A 24,618-nucleotide genomic window follows, 5' to 3' on the forward strand; every position below is an offset into this window, starting at 1 on the left:
CAAAAGCATTTGTCTAATGATTTAACCTGTGCTATTGAATCTTCCACCTTGACCCGTGCCGAAATCAGTCCAAATCCATTTTCAATGCCATTTCCAGAAAGTTTGGGACACTTCGTAAAATGCAATAAAATCAAGAATCTCTGATTCGTTAACCGAATTCACTTGAACCTATATTGTACAAAAGCACAAAGAGAAGATTTCCAATGTCTTGACTGACCAACTTAGTTGTATTTTGTAAATATATTCGATGGCTGCAACACTCCAGAAAAAGGTTGGGGGAAAAAAAGCATGTTCATCACGTCACCTTTTAATTGGAATTGAGGATTCTAACGGCTGCATTTTTTGATGGATTTGCTACAGTCTGTGGTCGTCGTTGTGTGATTCTCCTTTTCATGATGGGCCGAACATTTTCAACAGGCGACAGATCTGGACTGAAGAAGGAGAGTATTTATGAAAACTGTTTTAGCACGTGCAGAATGAGGCCTGGCATTGTCTTGCTTCCCAAGAAAGATGTCCTCTTGATGGCAGTACATGTCTCCGTACAAACCCAATACACGCCTCCGCATCAATGGTACCTTCACACATATGCAACTCACCCATGCCGTTTGCACTGATGCATCTCCATACCATGGCCGATGTTTGAATTTGCACCTGTCGCTGATGAAAGTCTGGATAGTGCCTTTTCGTCTTTTGGACTGAGAACTCGATGTCTGTTTGAAAGCTGAAACATGGATTCATCTGACACACATTTCCACGTTGTTTTTGATGCAGCGTCAGACTGTGTTAAGTGACAACGGTTTTCCAAAGTACTCCTGAGCCCACCTGGCTAAATTTAACACAGTAGCATGATAGTTTCTCATGCAATGCCATCTGAGGGGTCAAAGGTCACACACATTCACCAGACGTCTCCTGCCTCGCCCTACACGGACAGAGATTTCTCTGGATTCCCTGAATCTTTTCACAATATTATGTAGTTGGTGAAAGTCCGTCGCAATCTTGCATTGATTTTTGAACTCTTTGACAATTATCTCATGAAATTTGGCGCAATGGTAAACCATGACCCAACTTTTTTGCAGTGTTGCAGCCATCAAAATCAAAATTTGTTTATATTTGCAAAAACACAATTAAGTTGGTCAGTGAAAACACTGGAAATCTTTTCTTTGTACTTTTTTCAGAATTAACCAATCCCATATTCTTGATGTGCATTTTACACAATGTCACAACTTTTCTGGCAATGGGGATGTACCTCCAGATATCCTTCTAACTGATTATGAAATCCTCTCAGTGTCAGTCCTCTGGTCCTGTCTCACCCCCATCATCATCCTCATCCTCATCCTCTCCTCCAGAGATGTTCTGATTCATACGGGACAGCAACAGAGGCAGATTTATCGCAAGGGGGTTCTCTTCTTCATCATCGTCATCTCTAGGAGGGTAGAAGCGACGAGCCTTGGCCACAAAATCCTCAGCAGCGTCCAGATAAATGAGCCGGTCCTGAATGCCAAATGGTAATATGTATGAAAAGTGGGGAAGAAGATTTGATTGATGTTCACGGTAAAATACTCTGGGGGGAGGTACTAAATATTTACATAACATTTGCAAAAATTTACAAAAAAACATTTACATTTAAAAAAAAAAATTTTTTTTATCAATTACCTTCCTATGTGACATTTTAAATTATGCAATTGGTTTATTATATAATAAACATGCACACATTTGAATATAATCTAAAAACAATGATTTATTTTTACCTTTTAAGTTTCGTTTTATTAATATTAGTTAACTTAACTACATTTGTTAACATGAACAAACAATGAAAAATCCTTCTAATGCATTTATTGAGCTTAATGTTAATAAGATTTACTAATACCTTATTAAAATCTAAAGTTTGTGTTCGTATTATTTAATGGAGCTAACTTGAACTAACAATGAACAGTTGTGTCTAAGTAACGTTAACATATTTGAATAAATACAGCAATTAATGCTGCTCATTGTTAGTTAATGCATTAACTAACGTTAACTAATGGGACCTTATTGTAAAATGTTACCGTTTATCTGAAACTTTTAAATACATTTTTTTTTAATCTTTTTGATAAAATGTCAGAACCTAAAGTTTAGTGGAAGGAATATATATATATATATATATTTTTTTTTAATTATTAAAACATTTTTGCATTGCATGTAAATTAGTACAATTCAAGCCAATAAAATGCTCTATAAAAGAGTAATGATCATTACCCTCTGACAACTACCAGATATAATTTTAAAATCCAGTGTTCATTAAAATATGCTAACCTATGCTTTTTTACTTGGCAAAAGTGATTTTTTTCCCCATCTTTTAGATTTTTTTATGCTTTTTGAAAGTTGTGCAGTTGATATTGGCATAGATGATTCTAAATATTACATAATTTAAAATGTTTTTTAAATATTACATTTTTTTAGAATTTTATTCAGAATTATATATTTTTATCAATTATATTCCCCTTAATTTATGCCTGAATCACCTTCCTTTAAATAGAACTATACTGCATTGATCGACGAGTATTACGCAGCAATATTTCCTTCTGATTTAGATTTGTTCATACTTGAGGTGAGTTTCAGTGACATGCTCACCAGGATGAAGAGGTATCTCTCGGGTGGAGGCTCGTTCCTGTTGAATAAGGATGTTTCGGTGTAGAGGGTCTGTAGAAGGGTGCGGGCGGTCGCTGCGTTTCTCATGCGGTCGTATGAGGCGCTGGCAGACACATTCAACAGAGACTCTGCTTCGGCCATGAACCCTGAGAGAATCAACCAAACCTTTCAGTGACAGACTGTCCCTGTTAGCACATCATTTGAACAAAATTTCTCACACAATCTCTTACCCAGATTCTCTAAGATCATCTTCCATTTATCTTGCACCTCTCTTCTCATGTCTCTCATGGCCTCGATGTCGATGCTCAAACGCCGGTAACCCTGCAGGACAGAAGACATGACAGGACTGAACTCAACCATCAAGACTCAAAAAATGACACCTACAAATATTTTACTTTAGTTGTCCCTATACTAAGTTGGGATAGAAGAAAATATTGTAAATTAAAAAAAAAAACACCTTGATGTTTCTAAAATTGTCCAAATGTGACAAATAATGGGACTAAATAATTTTTATTTAACCGTTCTCAAAAAAAAAAGAACAAAAAAAAGATGTTGCACTCAATAATTGTAATCTTGTAATCTCTTTTTTTTCTGGCTATATTTCTATTTTTTTTTTTTTATTATATAGGGCTATATAGTAATTTCAGATGTCTACACGAATAAGCGTGTTGATAATACCTTATTGTGTATTATCTGTTTTTAAAATGAGTTCACGCCATGTCGTTTTGCCATAATTTTTTTAGCGGTTGTGAAGTAATTATTCAAAATGATTACCAATGATACACTTCTGTTTTTAACCCTCAGGTGCTCTTCATTTGGGTGTAGCTCTAGTTATCTCCCGGGTCAGATGTGACCGGACACCTGAAAATTAAACTTCCTCCACCCCAGTAAAACCAATGCAATTTATTTTTGTTCAATAATATTTTTTATTTTTTATTTTGAGAGAATTTGACGGTACTTATTAATATTTATGCAATATTTTTGGTTAATTTTTGCCATTGAAAATAATACAAACATTTTTTTTTTTAAATTTTCAATGAATGCAGTATTTCAGATTAATATGAGACTAGGCCTTTTAAATCCATTTTTTGAAGTCAGATTAGCGCCATCTGTTGATAGAAAATAAAATAAAACATGGTGTTACCACACTAGATGCCTGTATAGCTCTCTATGGAGAGGCTTGTGAATTCTCTAGCTGTTTTTGGACAAAATTACTTACTTTTAAGATGTGGATTTGAATGTGTTTTTTTTAGAAATTCTCAAATAATACTTTTTGTCAAGGTTTATAAAAAAAATAAAAATAAAATTTGATGTGAAGTGTACACGTTTTTGCATTATTATTACTACAGTCAAACCTGAATACAGAGAAAGCATTTTGTTACAGGTAACATTACAATTCAATAAAAAAATTACAAAAATAAACAGTAATGCTTTATCATAGATTATTATTATTATTAATATATACATTATATATTAATTATACCATATATATATTATAATTATTAATTATGTTATGTTTTTCACTATTGATGTTTTAGAGTTTCACCCCTTCATTGCTGAGCATTTTTTTTTCTGCATCGTGGCCGATTTGTAGAGAATTATTTTATTTTTTTGTCGATTTCCCATTCATTTCCTATGGTCGGTCATTTTTGACCGAGGAGCAAAAGTGTGACTTTTTTTTTTAAGACCACTTAGCCTGCTGGAATCATGCCCTCAATTTTTTTTGTGTTCACATTCCTAATGCCATAAAAGTCACCAAGTTTCGTAACATTTCGATGAAGTTGTGATTTTTAAAATATTCTAAACAGATTTTTTTTTTCACAATTCATTGGTGAGTGTATATATAAGTGTGTTTGTATGTGTGTGTGTGAGTGGGTGTGTCTGTTTTGCAATCTTGATGTTTAAGAGTGTCACCCCTTCATTGTTGAGCATAGCTTAGCCTGCTCGAATCATGCCCTCCAATTTTTTGTGTTCACATTCCTAATGCCATTAAAGGTTGTATCAGCGATTTCAGGCCCAAACATAAATGATCACATTCATCTAATCTTTCCTAACGATCCGCTAGCTGCCCGCCCCATAAGCATGCCGTCAAAAAATCGCGTCTCTGTAGGCAGCCTAGGCTCTGAGATCTGCACACAAAAACAATCGGTTTCACCAACCACTCAAAACCAAAATAAATAGTGTTCCAACCAATCACCGACAGGGGTCGCCTTTGACGACCTGCTTATGGGGCGGGCAGCTAGCGGATCGTTAGGAAAGATTAGATGAATGTGATCATTTATGTTTGGGCCTGAAATCGCTGATACAACCTTTAAAGTCACAGTTTCGTACCATTCCGATTGAGCTGTGATTTAAAAAAATGACCGAAGAGCGTGAGTTCACGTCATGTTGTAATTACCATAATGATTCTGAACTGTAAAAACCATTCACGTGCTTGTAGAACTTGTAATTACAACTGAGAGCTACGACTTGTTCCACGTGGCCGCTGTACCACCTGACCAGAGAATGTCTAATAAGGGGAGAAGTTTCACTCTCAGTAAACTTCCGGCTTCTGAACTGGTTGCAGTTCCACTCTGGTTCCATATGAGGGCGCTCACAGGACGAGTGCAGAATAAATGGAGGTCTATGGCGCTATACCACTCAAAATCCACTTTTCTCAGGATATAATTTTTTGTCTAGTAATTAGAATTTTGTATTCGAAAGGAGATGCAAAGAAATTACACATTGCTGGGTGTTAGATTTTTTAGAGTCACTTATTTGCTTTAAAAAGTCTTTTAAAATGTCAATGACGTCATACACATCGTACGACCAGAGATGCTGCTTTACGGCAATCCTTCAGTCACTTTGGTGCTTTCGCGCTCTGCACTTTCTTTTCTCTCGAGGCATCGACAACACAGCTGACACAGGTAAACACACGTGCTAGACGATTTTTTGTTTTGTTTGTTTCTGGTCCTGCTTCGGATGCCACGATGCCATCAAGCGGTATCTCTGGTCGTAATCAGTCCTTCACTGACCAATCAGCGTTCATTAGCAGAATGCTTGCGTGTTATGGGCAACAACAACTCAACCTGTAAGAAATCGAATGGACATAAGTACTCGTTCATTCAACTTTCGACCTATAACCCATGTTGAACTTGCAAAACCTACAATCGAATCTGAGATTTCTCAACGGCAATCGGGTGAAAGAGACAAATTTAGCCGTCTAGCCCCATAGACTCCCATTCATTTTGCACTCATGGGCGATCGCCCCAAGTGGAACTCTGGTGGAACTACAACCAAAATTCGGTACAATAGGACTTAATAGGGAGTGGGCAGGCTCTCCGTAGACGGGCTCTGACCTGACCAAGGTGTGTTCGACTTGAAGCGGCGCTGTGCAGACAGTCAGATCGCTGTATGACATCAAAGTATCGCGAGAGCGATTCGAGGAGCTTTATTTACGGTAATAATGGCCTGAACGCAGCATTAGTCACGTCTCGTATTTAAATGCGAGTTAGTTCTACGCGTCTTACATGAGAGCCTTGTCGGGTTTGGGCTCTGGTCTGCAGCAGGTTGTAGAGAATGCGGTCGTCATCTCTCTCCGAGTGGGAAGGGTCTCCTGGTTCACTCCACAGGTTGGTCTCTTGGTCCCGCCTTCTTTTTGCCTCGCGTTCAAAATATTCTAATGTGTCGTGACTAACAAACAAACACACACACACACACACACACACACACACACACACACACACACACACAATGTTCAAATTCTTTCGCCACATGAAGACATTTTAGTGTGAATATTTGTATTAGTGTGTTAGATATTATTTTGTAGTTATAACCTTAAGCATTCTGTCAGGCAACAAAGGGAAAGCAGACGAACGTTGGACCGTGAGTTATGAATTAAACATTTATGAAAAACTATTTCCACAACATGTTATATTGTTGAAGAGTTAGTACCATTAACGCTAGCTGTTCTAATTTTAAAGAGAAAACTTGTATGTTTAAACTTGTAGCACAGTTTTTATAGCACAAAGATATTTTTGTTATAAAACAATTATTAGTAGCAGTGGTAGTAGTAATTAATATTATTTAAAATAATAAAAATAAAAATTTTAAGACAGAAAGCAGGTCTGAACTCAAACTATCAGACAGACATGATTTAAAAACAAACCGACCCCACATCCCCTGAATACCTAAGTAAAGGTCTCTTTTCTTCCTCATCATTATCATCCTCACAGCAGCAGCAACAGCAGAATCGCACACAGAACCTCTTGAAGGTGGCACCCATCCTCAAAATACAAAACTAGAAGATGGGGAAAGAAAAAGTTCAAGTTCAAGAGATGAGTGTAAAACAGCGTCTGCCCCTCCAAGAGAATAAAGGTGAGATTTCTGCAGATTAATATAAAAACATGAGTGTTTTTGCCTTTGTTCAAGCTGTCAGCATCATTTGTAGTTCTCCAGGGTCTTCAAGGTGAACCTCGTCCCTCAGAGTATCATTTGTCGAGTAATTTCAGATGAAAATTGTGTAATGTATTGTTTTGATGTAACTTACCCAAGAAACTGCTGGCAAAATGCTGAATCCATCAATTCAAGTCTAAACGCAGTTTTCTCCTATTCAGAAGAGAAGCATCTTTTGGGGCCCAGAGAGCAACTAAAAGATTTCAGCGACTCTCTAGAATGAATAGCATCACAGTTTAGTCATGAGTCTGAGCCGTGTAACCCGAGGCCATCACAGACCTCTAAATAAAGCCACTCGTCCAACAGCCCCAAAACACAAATGTACTTTTACCTCTGGGAACGTTTTCAACAGTTCAGTTTTGGATTGCATACACCAGCACTTCATAAGATTTTAAAACTGTTTCAGTAAAAATGAGGCAGGTTTGGAGGAAAAATAGTGATTAGCCTACATAGCACAGTTGCTTCATATTATTATAAAAAAAAACAATAATCCTAAACCTCCAGCTCACATTTCATGGAAAAACTCACTGGCAAAAGAATCAAACCAGTAAATACCAGACTTGAGAAGCACATGACAGCAGGTTGGTGTTATTTTATGAACTAATTACAGTTTTATTACTAATTTGAAAGAAGCTTTTATTTCAGTTTTCATTTTCATTTAGTAATTTGAGGTGCTTTTGTCATTTTATTTACTATGCGATTACTATTTCGGGTTTAATTTATTTCTCAGTGTTAGTTTTTTATTATTTTTAGTATGTAATTTTAGTGCTTTAACTTGGACTCATTTCAGTTAGCTGCCAAGTCAGCGTTTAAAATTTTTGTTTAGTTAACGTTATAGGAATTTACATTGGCAATGAATGGAGGTAAGACAGTGGACATGGTCATTAGCACCAGCAAAGACGTAAACATTCCCTGCCCTTCCTCTCCTGTAATTTCAGGACATGTAATTAGCAGAGTTTCCACCTTTAAACTGCTTGGAGTTCAAATTTCTTCTGACCTGTCGTGGGACGCCCACATCAAGTACATGATTTCGAAGGTGCGTCCTAGAGTCCACTATCTCTGTGTTGCTGAGAACGCGGGTCTCCCTTGTGATGTTCTAATGAAAGTATATTTGACATTTATACGGCCAGTTCTTAAGTACGCTAGCCCAGTATGGGGTGGACTACCTAAAGGTCTCTCTGATGAGTTAGAGAGGGTCCAAAAACGTTGCTGTCGGATAATAGGGGTTCCAACTTCTGCTCTCCCATCACTGAGTGAGAGGCGCGACGAGGCCACTATACGTACTTTTACTAACCTACTCAAGGACAGTTTGTCTGTGGCTCCAACACCTTTGTATCTACTTCGGCAGCGTAGGGAATTTGTTGTGCCCAGGAGTAAAACAAAAAGACATGAACTTTCTTTTTATATATATATATATATATATATATATATATATATATATAGCCTATAAACAAATATATAAACAAAAACTTTCATGTTACAATTAAAAGCCAGTTCTTAAGCTTGTTCTTTGATTAAGCAGGTTAATGCTGCTGTCACTTTAAGACCTGATGCACATGATGCAGATCTGACACACACATCCTGTTTTTTCCACCACTCTTTACGTTCATTTAAAATATTTTAACTTATTTAGGATTGTGCATATATATATATATATATATATATATATATATATATATATATATACACTGCTCAAAAAAATAAAGGGAACACTTTTTAATCAGAGAATAGCATCAAGTCAGTTAAACTCCTGGGATATTGATCTGGTCAGTTAAGTAACAGAGGGGGTTGGTAATCAGTTTCAGCTGCTTTAGTGTTAATGACATTAACAGCAGGTGCACTAGATGGGCAACAGTGAGACAACCCCCAAAACAGGAATGGTTTTACAGGTGGAGGCCACTGACATTTTTTCCCTACTCATCTTTTCGGACTGTTTTTCACCAGTTTTGCATTTGGCTAGGGTCAGTGTCACTACTGGTAGCATGAGGCGATACCTGGACCCTACAGAGGTTGCGCAGGCAGTCCTTCAGGATGGCTCATCAATACGTGCCATTGCCAGAAGGTTTGCTGTGTCTCCCAGCACAGTCTCAAGAGCATGGAGGAGATTCCAGGAAGACAGACAGCTACGCTTGGAGAGCTGGACAGGGCCGTAGAAGGTCCTTAACCCATCAGCAGGACCGGTATCTGCTCCTTTGTGCGAGGAGGAACATGATGAGCACTGCCAGAGCCCTACAAAATGACCTCCAGCAGGCCACTGGTGTGAATGTCTCTGACCAAACAATCAGAAACAGACTTCATGAGGGTGGCCTGAGGGCCCGACGTCCTCTAGTGGGCCCTGTGCTCACTGCCCAGCACCAGGGAGCTCGATTGGCATTTCCCATTGAACACCAGAATTGGCAGGTCCGCCACTGGTGCCCTGTGGTTTTCACAAATGAGAGCAGGTTCACCCTGAGCACGTGACAGACAGGAAAGGGTCTGGAGAAGCCGTGGAGAATGTTATGCTGCCTGTAACATCGTTCAGCATGACCGGTTTGGTGGTGGGTCAGTGATGGTCTGGGGAGGCATATCCATGGAGGGACGCACAGACCTCTGCAGGCTAGACAATGGCACCCTGACTGCCATTAGGTATCGGGATGAAATCCTTGGATCCATTGTCAGACCCTATGCTGGTGCAGTGGGTCCTGGGTTCCTCCTGGTGCACAACAATGCCCGGCCTCATGTGGCGAGAACATGCAGGCAGGTCCTGGAGGATGAAGGAATGATACCATTGAAGGGCCACCATGCTCACCTGACCTACATCCAATAGAACACCTCTGGGACATTGTGTTTCGGTCCATCTGACATCACCTGGTTGCACCTCAGACTGTCCAGGAGCTCAGTGATGCGCTGGTCCAGATCTGGGAGGAAATACCCCAGGACACCATCCGTCGTCTCATTAGGAGCATGCCCCGACGTTGTCAGGCATGCATACAAGCACGTGGGGGCCATACAAACTACTGAGTACCATTTTGAGTTGCTGCAATGAAATTTCAGCAAAATTGACAAGCCTGCTGCATCATTTTTTCACTTAGATTTCCGGGGTGTCTTTGAATTCAATCCTCTGTAGGTTGATCATTTTCATTTCCATCAAACGATGTGGCATCCTTTCGTTCATAACACATTACCCAGTCCATATTAGTATAGATATCCAGCATGATATTTTTCCCCATTGAGATCTGATGTGTTTTCAAAGTGTTCCTTTAATTTTTTTGAGCAGTGTATATACAGCGGGGGAAATAAGTATTGAACACATCACCATTTTTCTCAGTAAATATATTTCCAAAGGTGCTATTGACATGAAATTTTCACCAGATGTTGATAACAACCCAAGGAATCAGTACATACAAAGAAACCAAAACAAATAAGCTCAGAAATGAAGTTATGTGTAATAATGTGAAATGATACAGGGGAAAAGTATTGAACACATGAAGAAAGGGAGGTGCAAAAAGGCATGGAAAGCCAAGACAACAGCTTAAAACTATTAGTAATTAAAAAGCAATCCAGCCCCCTGTCAGTGGAAATTAATAACAGCTGGTTCAGTCCCAACGGATGGCCTACAAAAAGGTCTCATTGCCAAGGTGTCACACAAGACACATCTCATGATGGGTAAAAGCAAAGAGCTGTCTCAAGACCTTAGCAACCTAATTGTTCCAACACATAATGATGGCATTGGTTATAGGCACCATTCTAAGCTTCTGAATGGTCCAGTGAGCACTTTTGGGGCCATAATACAGAAGTGGAAAGACAATCATTTCACCATATATTTGCCTCGACCAGGTGCTCCTCGCAAGATTTCTGACAGAGGAGTGAAAAGAATAAGCAGGTGAAATCCAGTCACAAAAATCCAGAACTAAACAGACACTTATGCGTTTTGCTATGGATGTTCAAGATGTGTAATTTGATTTTACAGTTCTTGAGGACTAACAAACACTTCACATCCCCTATTGCTTCTTTTTGGTTTGATCAGTGTGGCAAGTTTTCTTCTCAAATGCGGATTTTTGTCGAATTCCAAGTGAGAAAATCCTCCAAATGTGTACAAGGATCACATGAATAAACAAAATTCCAAACCTCAGAATTTATGAGAGGGAAAGAGGGAAATAAAGAAGTGTTTGATGTGTGACACTCATGTGAGAGGCTCATAGGCTGTGTGCTATCACATGGTGGACGGAGCACAACTTACTCTGCCAGAGGCTGTTAACTGAAAAGACATAATACAAATAATCATCATTCTGATTATGTCAGGGTGTTTTTAAAGAAAGAGAAGAGAAAATATAATTACTACAGAGTTATAGCTATTATTTCTAGCATATTTATGATTATTAACCGCGTTTCCTTATTTTGTCGCTTGGATAAAAGTGTCAATTAAACGAATCAATGTAATTCTAAACCTTTGGGACACTTAAAGCTACACTTTCAAAGGTCTGAATGTCATTGCATTAGATAAAATATACAAACAAATGGCATTTATTTCAAATAAAGATGGCACGAGAACAGTGTTCAAGCAAAACATTTCACAAAAGTTTTAGGTTTTATATGATAAAATATCAGATATATAGTTCACAAAAGACAAAAAAAGTGTTGTGCACTGTATGCCATCATTTGTCAATATAACTTTTTTATTTATTTAGAACTGTCGAAGAGTTCCATTACAGCTGTATCTTATATTTATTAAAACATTTTTTATAATATTTATGTAAATGTAAATGTACTTTATTTATATAGCACCTTACATCAGCCGATAGGTGAACCAAGGTGCTTTACAACAGATTAAACAACAATTTAAAACAACACACCGAAAAACCAGTACAGTAATAAATGAAGAAATAAAAAGTAAAGAAAAAATAGAATAAAGATAAATATAAAAGTGCCACCACACTACTGGGTACTAAAAGCCATTTTGAAAAGATACGTTTTAAGTCTTGATTTAAAAAGGCCCAGGTCAGTAACGATACGCATCTCACTGGGGAGCTTATTCCAGAGCTTAGGTCCAGAAACTGAAAAAGCACGGTCTCCCCAGTGTTTAAGTTTTGACCTGGGCACTTCCAACATGAGTTGATTGGACGACCTCAAAGTCCTTCCGCAATTCCGAATGGTCAGCATGTCTGATATGTAAGATGGGGCGAGGCCGTTAAGAGCTTTAAAAACAAACAATACAATTTTATAGTGAATTCTAAAATGTACCGGGAGCCAATGGAGGGAATAAAGAATCGGAGTTATGTGCTCTCGTTTTTTAGTGCTCGTTAACAAACGGGCAGCTGCATTTTGGACAAGTTGAAGACGGCCAACAGAGGACTGGGAGACACCAGTATACAGTGCATTGCAGTAGTCCAGTCTAGAGCTTATTAGAGCGTGAATAGCCTTCTCAAGGTCATGACGGTTTAAAAAGGATTTTACCTTTCCTAAAAGGCGCAGTTGAAAAAAGCTCAACTTGACAACGTTGTCAATCTGTTTGTTGAATTTAAAAGAACTATCAAAAATCACTCCTAAGTTCTTCACTGTCTGCCTGGCCGTTAAAGGCCAGGCATCAAGTCCGTTTGACGCAGATTCTCCAAACACAATATATTCAGTTTTGTCCTCATTTAAGTGCATAAAATTTTGGGCAAACCACTGCTTAATATCCGCAATGCAGTCAAATAAAGTACCTTGTACATCACCAGGCTTCAGAGGCAGATAAATTTGCAGATCATCTGCATAAAAATGAAAAGATAGGTTGTGCCTGGCTATAATTGACCCTAGTGGTAGCATGTATAATGAAAACAAAATAGGGCCAAGAATAGAGCCTTGCGGGACTCCACAGGAGAGAGAAGTACATGAAGAAGACAAATCACCAATCATTACAGAAAAAGTTCTATCGGATAAATATGACATAAACCACTCAAGTACAGTGCCATGAATGCCAACATAGTGCTTCTATTTATGTATAGAATTTTATAAAAGTTTTGTTACAACCCAAATTTTTGGTAACAGTGCTACTAAAAATGTTTTTGGTGGTGCCAGTGGAAACTTGAATGACTTGCCCTGTATTATCTGTTATGCCCTGATTCCCCTGAATGCCCTGTATTATCTAATTCATTGACATTCAGACTTTTGCATTCAGATTCATGCAATTTTGGGTTGTAATTAACCATAAATCTGAAACAGACATGAAATAAAACTGAAATAACAGACATCATGTATAAACTGTTTGTTAGTTTTATTAAATGTTGATTATTGAATTCAGCAAGAACTCTGATTTTTGAATTACATGACAAAATTCTGTATTCCTTCATATTACTGTAAATCAGTATAAAAATAACATTCACACAGAACCTGAATTGAATGAATTCAAGTGAACTGCAAAAGGCTCTGGACAAATAAATGTGGTTACAGTCTGTAGATGCCAAAAAAGATGTACAGATGATACAAAATAAATCGAAATAAAGTAGGCAATCCTGACAAGTGATTTCAGTAAACGGTAACAAAGGCACACAAGTACAAACCAATACGGCTGCAAAACAAGAACAAGACTGTTTAAAAAGATCAACATCATTCACAACATCACTGATAAACTGACCTAAACATGCCGTCCCTTAAAAGGAAGCCCAATACCCTGTAAGAGTGTCTTTTCTCTCCATTAAAAGCAAAAAGTATTTTGCTTGCTTCAAGGCAACTATTCATGAAGGTCACATTCACATTTTATAAGCGGCATTTATATTAGTGGCAATACTAATCAAACAACTGGTGACTATGATTCATTTCCGGTTTCAAATGTTTATAAAATGCTATGCCCTGTATAAATGTGGTAAACATGAGTGTATAACCAATAAAAAGCTGACAGCTATGCTCTGTGTGAAAATAAACTGACATGCAACACAGAAATAAGAGAAATAAATGCAAATTTCAATAAAAGGACCATTACAGATCGATTTTATAGAATATAACCAAGCACAAATGTTCGCTTCAATATTTTTTGTTGTTGTAGCAGAAGAATTTTTGATGCATGCCACAAGTGTTTTGGTACTAGTTAACCGGTTAATGTTGATTTAAGACATAACTGTATGCATAATTAGACAAAATGATAATATACATAGCAGACTGCTGATCTACACTACAGATGAATACATTTACTTTTAATAATCTAACACAGCAATGTTTGGCCACAAGAGCCAATTTAAAACCACAATAAGACCTCAAACAATAATTAATATTAGCATGAATGTGTGTGATGAACGATTAAGGCACAAGTAAAAGCAGAATGAGAAACCGCAGCGGATTTGGCTCAGAATATTGTATAGAAACCATCTTAGCCTTCAGTCATGCTCACTAGGGGGATAACAGTGGTTTTAGGCACAGCTGAATAACACATACATTTCCCCTTACACACCACACAACTTCCTGTGCATGTTTTTAGCTCGTGTGTGATTTGACAGTATGAGTTCGGCCTCATGTCCATGTGTGCTGTAGTAGTACATGGACTTTATCAGCTTTAACTTCAGTATAAAGTGCAGCCAAACACTCAGACCGCCCGTAACAACCTTCCACCAGTCAGATGTAATGCTGTATCTCCTCATGACAACTGTAGTTTACAGGAGAATGAATATGGCGCAGTGTAATTTGACGTTGCCACAATGTAAACTGTGGCTGGATAAAGAGTCAAAGCCGGAGATCACCGGTAGGAGACGTGGACATCATTTATACGCTGCCTGAGATGAGACATGAACTCAAACATGGTGGCGGCCAGTGACTGGTGGATGAGGTAACGTGGGAGGCGACCCTGTAAGAAGAAAATACATTTTGCATTTTTTCATCCATTTTAACATCTGCAATAAATCTGAATGCTTCAAAATGTTATAGTGCACATCTCCTCAACAAGTTGCATGATTTGAGGCATAATTCATGTCTGTAACACAAATGGTGCAGGATGAGTTGCACAATGACTTGGGGTCAGAGATCTAAACAGCCCCTTAACATCAAATATGCACAACACTAATAGTGATGCTTGCATTTGCAAACACATAATTAAAAAGATACATTATTTGAATACGTTTAAATGGCTTAAATGTACAAACTGGTGGTACATGAAGCTCTTACCTTAAGGTCTGTATTGAGAACCCAGATGAAGGTGCAAATTGAAGGATTACTGTTGGATTTCAACACAACAAATCCACCAGGACCATTTTCCCCTCTGAGAGAGAGAGAGAGAGAGAGAGAGAGAGAGAGAGAGAGAGAGAGAGAGAGAGAGAGAGAGAGAGAGAGAGAGAGAGAGAGAGAGAGAGAGAGAGAGAGAGAGAGAGAGAGAGAGAGAGAGAGAGAGAGAGAGAGAGAGTTTGGTTTACAGCTTAAATATGTTCTGCATTTTAATAGGCTGAGGACACGACAGACCTGACGTAGCGACTCTGAGGAGGTTTGTTGATGTAATTGGTCGCCATTCCTGCAGAAACGTAGCAGTCTCGCCTGCGCTCCACCCGACGAACATTTATAAAGTCCCTGAATGTCAAAAATGTATAAATGATCACATGACTATGTATTGAAAATATATACGTTCTAAAAGGAAACTCTCCATCGCAGTGTGAATACTGCAGCCTGTTAATATGGAGGGCATGTAAAACAGGCCTAAGCTTCAATTTGACACACATTGAGAAGCAAAAACAGCCACCTGGGAGACACGACACCTCCAGCAGCTCCTGCAGATACATCATATGACACCAATGTGTTGTCATCCACTCTCTGTAAAATCTATGGGCAGATCAGAGGAGGGAACCGAGAGAACGATGATTGTAATCTCAATCCATTCAACATAAACATTTTTTTTGTAGCTTCTTAGAGTTTTGTCTTTATAATTAGCAGGGATAGATGATAGTAAAATCCATGTCATCCATTTAAATATCACCCTGTTGAAGCAAGGTCACCATAAAAGGTCTTACCAATCCCAAACCCTTTGAACAGTAGTGACCTAATGTTTTTTTTTGTACATTTTGATGTGTACATGTGTGTCTTTTCACTATTAACACATGCCTCACACCCAACATGTGTTTCAGCTGTCTTTAACGGAGGAGTCTGTGAGTGTACGTGTACCTGACAAACAGACACGGTTCTGTTCCACTGCACCATCTTCTCTGGCTGCAAAATGACCTCCTGATACACCAGCTCTGCAGAACACTGCAGGAGTGCCTAAAACACGCCAAACACAGGTACGTAACTGATTCTGTATATATGTAGATGGACAGAATGGAGTAAGAACGAAGGCTCATAATATATTAGGCATCATACCTTTAAAATAAACGTCTTCCCATGGAATGGGATTTCAAGTGTATATACTGCATCTCCTTGTTCCTAGAATGAAAAAGTTTCATATTAAGCCAATCACAAAACCATTAGCAAATAAATACTGCAAGCATGGACGTGTACATACATTAGTCTTCTCAAACTTCCAGTTTTCCTCTTGTGTCAGTATCTGTTCCACCACTGCCATGGCCTCCCGTCCCTGTCGTACAAACTCTTTGTCCTACAAACAAGTGAATACAGTTAACTGGGGTGTTTCCCGTACAACGATGTAATTCACTGGTTAACTACCATAGTACGCTGCATCATTGGAGAAAACTAACCAACTAGTAACAAGTGTTTCCCGACACTGTAGTAACATGGTCGCACCTCTGTTGTTTGAACCACATTGGCTCAACAATATGTTGTTAATGTGCAGGTGAACTACTTCACTGCTTTTGTTCCATGTCATTTTTGCTTTAATTGATGTTTGATTCATTCACTTATACGTCATAATCCATAATGTTCCCTCAAAGAGAATAGAAGTACCAAGAGGCGAAACACCATTGTAGTTTTGACAACAATCGCTAGATGGCCCTGCTGTCGCCATTTTGGACTGAACCAATGGCTTTACCGTTAGCACAACTACCGTATACAGCATTAACATTATTAATGAGAGGTAAAGTAGAAAAGGTTTTTATTAACGTTAAAAAGTGAGCTAACGTCAACGATAACAGGTGCTGTAACGTTAATGTAAGCTATCCCATAACCGCAGTAACAGTTTGCTAATGTTATGTATTTGGTCGAAATTGAGTCAAGACTCGAAATGGGCTTTTTAAATCGCATATTTTCAGAGATATATGCACACCTAACCTGGCAAATGACCGCTTTATTAATTCATTGTTATCACTAAATCAACCCTTTAACTGTCGGTTTGGAGCTGCGCGCTCTTGCTCGCTCGCTCGCTCTAGATTCCAGGAGATTTTAGCTAATTTTGCGGACATCAGGGAGCCGCTATCAATATGCGGGAGACTCCCGGAACTTCCGGGAGACTTGGGATGTCTGCTATAGAGATATTAAAAACTAGAAACTACTATTTAGTTCCCTTGACCGCTTTTGAATTGGAACCGGTATCGTTCAATTCTATGACAGCTGTGTTGCGTTCAGTCCAAGATGGCGGAGCTGCAGCTCTGCGCATGGGTGCGTTTGTTGCAATGGAACGTTCTATTGAGTTTCGCCTCTTGGTACTTCTATACTCTTTGGTTCCCTTGCGAATTTACGCACATGCGCACTCTTCAAAAAAGGCGCTGATTATTGACAAGATAAATTATATAGATTAATATGCAAATATATATAAAAAAAAATATTTTTATGCTCCTAGTTGTTTCAAACACGAAAGTGTGATAGAGGCCTATTGTGCCCAAGAGCATGATCTGTTCAAGTCCACATGTAATTAAATAAGAAACTATGCTTTTAATAATAGCTCGAGAGCTGTAGATGCATGCAAGTTTGGGACGCTGTTTGCGAATATTCATTGGAACTATGGTTGCATGAAAAGGCAAATCGTTGAATTATGCTTGTAATGATTAGGGCTGGACCCGAATATTCGAATATTCGTTCGGTGGGTTGGTATTCGATTTGAAAATTTGACATTCGAATATTCGTTCTTCTTGACCTAATAAAGTGTTCCTGCAAAAGTGTTCCTATTCTCTGGCTGGAGCGCAGAACAGCGGAGTGTGTGTGGACAGAAGTGCATGCCTGAGCTTGCATTTTGGGTTAAGCTGCGTTGCTTTGACATTGTGGAAAACAGAATAATAGAAAAAAAAAATTATTAAGCTTTTTACCCGTAATTATCAATCTAAATTAATCTCGTTTTTAATTTAACTTAATTTTTTTTTCTTTATTTAAATTTTGTTTTTTTTCTTTATTTAAATTTTGTTTTTTTTCTTTATTTAAATTTTGTTTCTTTATTTAAATTTAGTTTTTTCTTTATTTAAATTTTGTTTTTCTTTATTTAAATCTACCCTTTACTGTGTCAGTAATTTGTTAGTCAGAAAAATATTAGACTACCTTATTAAAAGTATTGCTTAAGTTAACAGACCTGTGTGTGTGTGTGTGTTATGTGCGAGTGTATTTACTTTGTGTTGTTCATGGGGAAGATGTGTTTAATATCACTAGTGCAGTGTCTGTTCTCGGAGCATATAAGCCCTGCCCGTGTGAGGTGTACCGCTTCCCGCTCGCGTTGTTCTGTAGTTTATTACAAGTTTATTAATTCTGAAAGTGTCGCGTCTCGCGTGTCTTATCTATATTACACCAAATACGACACTGCACTCCCTTGTTAAGTCGATTGGATGAATGGTTCTCGAAATAATCAAAATGCAAACGGACAGACAGACACATATAGATTCCTGCCTTTATTAGAGAGAAGAATATGTTCAGCCCCCTCTCTCCAAAGCTTCGAATATTCGATGTTCATTACTACCGAAACTTCGAAGCTCAAAAAATGGTATTCGAACCAGCCCTAGTAACGATGGAACTTGCGAGCACAGTTGACTAACGATGCTTTCAGGAAATGCACCCCAGCTTTGGTTATGAAATAAGTGGTTCTTATTACTTTTAGAAAGACAGAAATTGGGTCATTTTCAGATATTTCTTCCATGCAAACATAATGAAAAGAAAGAAAACAATCAATCATGTGTATACTTGTTCAGTTACTGCTCTTCTGCCGAGACCCTCTTCATCAAGATCATCCTCAGAACCTACAGGACAAACACAAACATTAGGCAGGAAATAAAGCAAAAACAGACACAGTCACATTAGAACGAAAGCGAATGGCTCTATACCTGCCAGGGACTCTGGCGGGGAGTAAAACTGTCCGTCAGACACGGCTCTAGGAGCGATCAGAGGGGCCGGCTCACACGCCGCATTTACTGCTGCCAGATACGCTGCAGGAGACGAGGAAATGACAGATCAATAATGTAGCGCTCTACATATCCTACAAGGACTTTACTAAACATCAGCGACAGTCTTAGTGTGCATCTCCAGAACAAAGTAGAAGCATGTTTCCCTTCCCAAATCTTAAAGTAATGTGACTGTTTAAGTGACCACATGACTATTAAAATGACATATCACAGGAAAAAGGCTCTTTCTTCCTCTTTTGAAAGGCCTTGCACTATGTAGGCACTCAAATTCTGACAATGCAAAGTTCCCCAGTCCACCCACAACTAATAAGCCAAATCACGACTACGTGCAAACCATCAAACATATGATTATCCACATTTACATAACAATAAAGTTCAGCATTATTACACGTCTCGGACGTTTTTACTAATTTAATTTGGCAAAGGTCAGCAAATCATAATAATATGCAATTTATATGTCTTAAAGTTACAGATGCAAAAAGCTTTGACTTCAAACTGCTTATTTCTAACAGCCTTAGAGAGAGTGGAAAATGATCATGAAAAAAACTATTATGAAGCCTTTAGGGGGTTTGCCTGAAATAAAATAAATGTAGGATCAGGAGAAAAATGTAGGATCAGCCATCCACTGTCCGCTATTTAAAAAAATGTGTCATATTTCAGCTTAAAAGGAAAGGATGCTTTTATGACCAACATGAATAAACAAAGGTGTGTATATTCAATACAGTCCTGAATATTTGTATTAAAAATTCTCTCACCTCTCTCGTCCTCTGCTTCCTGCGTGAGCACTTTGAAATCCAGGAACCAGGTTTCCAACCATGCCAACACAAACGAGGTGATGGGAAGAACATAGCCAAAAGCAGTCTGACTGAACAACTGAGAAAACAAGAGACAACTATGACCTCCTACACCTATTTCTATTATTACAGCAATGCAATAAAACATATAAAGAATTCAGAGAGCTGTTAGTGGTTCATTTGAGGAACAAAGCAGACATGTGACTTCACTTCATATAATTTAAGCATTGAAATAGACTGGCTAGGAAGATAAAATATTAACTATCTTACATCTGATATGATGACTTTGGCAATGAGGAAGGCGCTGGTCACCAGAGTAGTGATCTGAGATCAGAGAAAGAACAATGATCATTTCTCAACCTTTTAAAGTTTAAAATGTCTGTGTGTGTTTATATATAAAATTTGGAAACATTACTATTTTGAATGTTTTTGAAAAAAGTCTCTTCTGCTCATCAAGGCTGCATATATTTAAACAAAAATACAGAAAGAAAACCGTAATATTGTGAAATATTATTACAATTTAAAATAATGGTTTTCTATTTGAATATACTTTAAAATATAATTGATTTCTGTGAAGCAAAGCTGAATTTTCATCAGCCATTACTCCAGTCTTCAGTGTCACATGATCCTTCAGAAATCATTCTAATCTATTAAAATAGAAAATCATTATTTTAAATTGTAATAATATTTCACAATATTATTGTGTTTCCTGTATTTTGATCAAATAATTGCAGGTTTGATGAGCAGAAGAGACTTCTTTCAAAAAAGTAATGTTTCCAAACTTTTGACCAGTACTGTATACACACTCTCAAGTTGAGTTTGGACTTATATGCTAACATGGTATGATAAATCACCATATCTAAGACTAAAAGTCATAATTCCAAAAAAAAAAAAAAAAAAAAAAAATAATAATTATATATATATATAAAAAACACACACACACACACACACACACACACACACACACACACACACACACACACATATATATATATATATATATATATATATATATATATATATTTTTTTTTTTTTTTTTTTATATAAATACATTACAAATATATATAATAAATATTATATTACATAAAAAATGCAAATACTGAGATGTTTATAGGCTGAGGTTGGTCTTTCTTACCGCAATGACCCACCAGTGTCTCAACTGAAATGCAGCATATCCAAGCTGCAAACACAGAAATCTAAACAATGCTAAAAGCTGAGCGGGAACAAGCAAAGGAGAAAAAGAAAGAGATTATTGATATATAGAGTAATAACTAAGGATTTAACAGTGACTGTTCAGTGCTCCTTTAGAAAGGTAGTAAATATCAGAGTTTTGACATTTTTCTAGGATGCCATCACTTTTTTTGCAGATAAGAGAACAGCTTCAATGCATAAAAAGGCCTTTGTACATGCTATAAAGAACGAGCACTTTTAAAAGTACAATCTATTGATGTCACATGCTAAAGAAAGTGACAGTAGCAAGAAAGCAACTGTAGGAATCTCAATTTCTCACACCTCCTGCTCTACAAGCAAGTAAACAGACTAACAATTTAAAATAATAATAATAAAACTGGAACATTTTAACGATTGACACATTTTGTACAGTTAAGTGATTGTTTGTGTGCTTATGTTAGACTGAACTGAATAGCATGAAAGAGAGATATATCAGATCAACAGTGAAGAGAACTCAGTTTAAAGCCAATATAAAAATATACCACATTTTATTATGGTTCACTAGGTAACAAAGCAATGGGACTCATACTTACAAATATATCAAAGAAAGATGACTTGAAGTTGTAGTGAACGACCTCATTCTCAAGACTGGTCCATATACTCTTACTGATCTGAGAGACACAGGCAGAAAAACAGATCAAACTTACCATGTTCAAATGAAAAAAAACTGCAAATGATGTACTATTTTATATATCACACGCCAAAGACACATTTAAAATTAGTAAAAACAGTTTAATATATACAAGGTTTTCCATTTATTTCATAAAATATTGAAATAAATATTTTCATATATGTTATATAAATGAATACACATCAACACACATATCTATTTACTTAACTAAATATGGTTAAAAATAATATGCAAATTGTGCATGACTCTTTTCATCAGAGGAAGTGAAACAGGCACGCACAATCAACCGTAAATATGAACCCAAATTATAATATACAAAGTAAAAAAAGGAAGTACAAACTGCATGACAGAGAAAAACGATTAGCACTGGGCAAGAAGACAATTTGGAAGCACAAAATAAACTTACATTTAATTCAATGATCCAGAGCAGAGTGATGAAGAGGAGGTCAAACGTAACAAAGAGGCAGAAGGTTCGGCGGACGTCTGAGAAGGCTTTCCTCTCTCCCGGGGGCAGCGGGGGGTAGTAAGGGGAGGGAAGGGAGAGGGACGCCTGCGAATACGAGGCGTTCAAAGAAGCAATGGCTGGAAGACTTCCCTCCAACTCGCTGTAGCCCACGCCGCTCCGCATACCTACATGCAGTTGGAGCGCATCACCTGAACCAGAGGAGAAAAGATAACCGAACAGTCCAACAAAGAGACATGCCTTATCTGGCTTTCATGCAACATACTGCCATTATACTCAAACTGATAGAACAGTGATCAAACAACACGCAGGAATAGGCCTACATGATCTAATCAAGCAGCCTTTGACCACTTTTAGAGCTGGTCTAAAGTCATGGCATAAAATACGACAAAGGACAGTTTGTAAGTCTGTAAATGTACTACATATATGCTTAGGTTTTGTATTTGTGTGTCAATCAAATTAAGGATGCACCGATATAAAAATTTTGGCCGATACCGATAACCGATATATTGGCCGATAAATCTAAATCCAAATTTTTGAGAGCCTGATTACAAAAACAAAAGTCTCGCTAATAAATCCATGTCCCAAGCACACAATTATAATGATCTGATTATAATTTTATGCAGCGTATTTGACAGACTTGCTGTTTGCCATTTTCTTTTTTGAAGTTGATTCGATCATATTTCAAGCAATTCAAAACCATCATGGCGAACAGTGCGTATCTGAAGTGTCTCAGCTGAAGGAAATAAATAAATAATCCATTATTTATCGGCTTTAATATATATCGGCCACATTTTCTTATTGGGCCGATAATGAAAACATTAAAAATGAATACCGATATATTGTGCATCCCTTAATCAAATTTTATGTTTATGTTAAATTTTTTTTATTTTAAATTGTTTATACATACTAAAAATATAACATTTGTTGTAAAATAAGTGAAAAGGCTGGCATGGCAACTCTAAAGATAATTATAGCTCATTACAATCTAACCTGATCTCTCTGCCATACTTTTGATACCGATTTTATACTTAATTTACAATATGACTGCAGGTAAGGTGATTAAACAGAGACCTTTTAACTTTTAGCACTAGATAGCACTATCTTCCCTGTTTGTCTAAAGATTGAATAAATATATTAAGCCATAAACAGGTAACTTATCTGGGAAGCAAAAGCATCATATCATCATCATACAGTTATTGATTCTGCATTGCCAACATGAATGCAGTTCCCCCCGTTTGTGCCAATGTGAATAACAAACAAGCTTTAAACATATTTCACTGTAAAAAATCTGTCCCCAATAAACAACCATTCGTAAACAAATACTCGATATTCAGAAAAAACGTAATTAATATTCAAGAGTATATTCACACTTATAGTGTATAGCACGAATAGCGGAGCATAAACAAGCTTGTAGCTCTAAACTTAAATACTTAACTTACTGACCTCTCAAATGCAACTCGGCGTTTAGTTAACAGTTGGAAAAAAGTTTGTAAAGTCATTTATAAGCACCAAAACCGCTGTTGCTACAAAAAACAGCGGAGAGAGACAGAGCGAAGGCGAAACTCACCAAAATCAGCGCATCACTCTCGTTATCAGCCTGCTGCTCTTCCGCGATTACAACCGGATGTGAGAGAACGTCACATCCGCCAGCTGATCGCCACTCTGGTACGTGCTTGAAGAATGAAGCCCGCCAGAGATGGCCAGTATTTTGTATAAGCACATTTATTATATATACATCACATTTTATATACATATTGCTTTCAAATTGCGTGTTATAAAGTCATGCGAGATATAAACTCGCAACCTGATAATAAATGTCCGAATCAGAGGGGAGGGAGGATTACCTAAAAGTCGCAATTACCTTTTTATTTTATTTTTTATTCTATATATATATATGAGATTTAATACATACTTTTAAATAAATAATGAATAAGAAACTGTATTGTATAAAAAGTGAATGACTTTTGTACTTTCAGTTTCAGTTCTGTCGATTATGATTTCTGCTGAATGGATGGCCTCATTTCCCACAACAACATGAGGCGGTGTCTGTAAACTTTGTCGTTTTTTTTCTTAAATATGTTATTGGTCTGATCTAGTTTTAGAATTTCCCACAGTTAGTTGCAGTGGCAGAGCATAATACCACTGGGTTTCATTTCCTCTGTCAGTCACATCATGCTCTCATAACTTACCATAAAACACAGATAGCTGTCTCAGCGACATCAAACTGAAAATATG

At 37.4% G+C, this 24,618-nt stretch overlaps 2 protein-coding genes across 4 annotated transcripts; both read right to left on the reverse strand.

The window, feature by feature from the left end:
• Nucleotides 1-1,005: 1,005 nt before the first annotated feature.
• Nucleotides 1,006-7,588, reverse strand: LOC307162844 (melanoregulin). 2 transcript variants are annotated; one of them, XM_079878549.1, is made up of 7 exons: nucleotides 7,394-7,588; nucleotides 7,157-7,276; nucleotides 6,798-6,907; nucleotides 6,138-6,300; nucleotides 2,859-2,949; nucleotides 2,611-2,774; nucleotides 1,006-1,491 (listed from the first exon to the last, which is right to left on the reverse strand). In XM_079878549.1, exons 3-7 carry the CDS (start codon nucleotides 6,890-6,892, stop codon nucleotides 1,288-1,290), a joined length of 717 nt encoding a protein of 238 aa, XP_079734675.1. In that variant the 5' UTR covers nucleotides 6,893-6,907; nucleotides 7,157-7,276; nucleotides 7,394-7,588; the 3' UTR covers nucleotides 1,006-1,287. The 2 variants fall into 2 exon arrangements, with proteins under 2 accessions (XP_079734675.1, XP_079734674.1); XM_079878548.1 differs by having other exon boundaries at nucleotides 7,157-7,527.
• A 5,691-nt stretch (nucleotides 7,589-13,279) lies between these two features.
• On the reverse strand, nucleotides 13,280-24,145 carry stard3 (StAR related lipid transfer domain containing 3). 2 transcript variants are annotated; one of them, XM_079878546.1, is made up of 15 exons: nucleotides 23,951-24,145; nucleotides 22,324-22,571; nucleotides 21,820-21,897; nucleotides 21,192-21,269; nucleotides 20,327-20,380; nucleotides 20,018-20,135; nucleotides 19,185-19,286; nucleotides 19,045-19,100; nucleotides 16,493-16,585; nucleotides 16,351-16,413; nucleotides 16,156-16,251; nucleotides 15,737-15,816; nucleotides 15,463-15,567; nucleotides 15,172-15,265; nucleotides 13,280-14,854 (listed from the first exon to the last, which is right to left on the reverse strand). In XM_079878546.1, exons 2-15 carry the CDS (start codon nucleotides 22,543-22,545, stop codon nucleotides 14,747-14,749), a joined length of 1,347 nt encoding a protein of 448 aa, XP_079734672.1. In that variant the 5' UTR covers nucleotides 22,546-22,571; nucleotides 23,951-24,145; the 3' UTR covers nucleotides 13,280-14,746. The 2 variants fall into 2 exon arrangements, with proteins under 2 accessions (XP_079734672.1, XP_079734673.1); XM_079878547.1 differs by having other exon boundaries at nucleotides 23,827-23,977.
• Between the last annotated feature and the right edge of the window lie 473 nt (nucleotides 24,146-24,618).

Source organism: Squalius cephalus (assembly GCF_949319135.1).
Source record: "Squalius cephalus genome assembly, chromosome: 8".
NCBI lineage: Eukaryota > Metazoa > Chordata > Actinopteri > Cypriniformes > Leuciscidae > Squalius > Squalius cephalus.

Bases quoted from the DNA above. Each gene is read 5' to 3' on its own strand.
- LOC307162844 (XM_079878549.1), bottom strand. From the start codon at position 6,892: ATGGGTGCCACCTTCAAGAGGTTCTGTGTGCGATTCTGCTGTTGCTGC. The intron at 2,950-6,137 runs GTAAGACGCGTA...TCTGTCCTGCAG, and splicing joins AAACCCGACAAGGCTCTCAT to GGTTACCGGCGTTTGAGCAT. The intron at 1,492-2,610 runs GTGAGCATGTCA...TTTGGCATTCAG, and splicing joins AGAGATACCTCTTCATCCTG to GACCGGCTCATTTATCTGGA.
- stard3 (XM_079878546.1), bottom strand. From the start codon at position 22,545: ATGCGGAGCGGCGTGGGCTACAGCGAGTTGGAGGGAAGTCTTCCAGCC. The intron at 16,414-16,492 runs GTATGTACACGT...TTTTCATTCTAG, and splicing joins GGAAGTTTGAGAAGACTAAT to GAACAAGGAGATGCAGTATA. The intron at 15,266-15,462 runs GTCTGTCGTGTC...TCTCTCTCTCAG, and splicing joins CCTCAGAGTCGCTACGTCAG to AGGGGAAAATGGTCCTGGTG.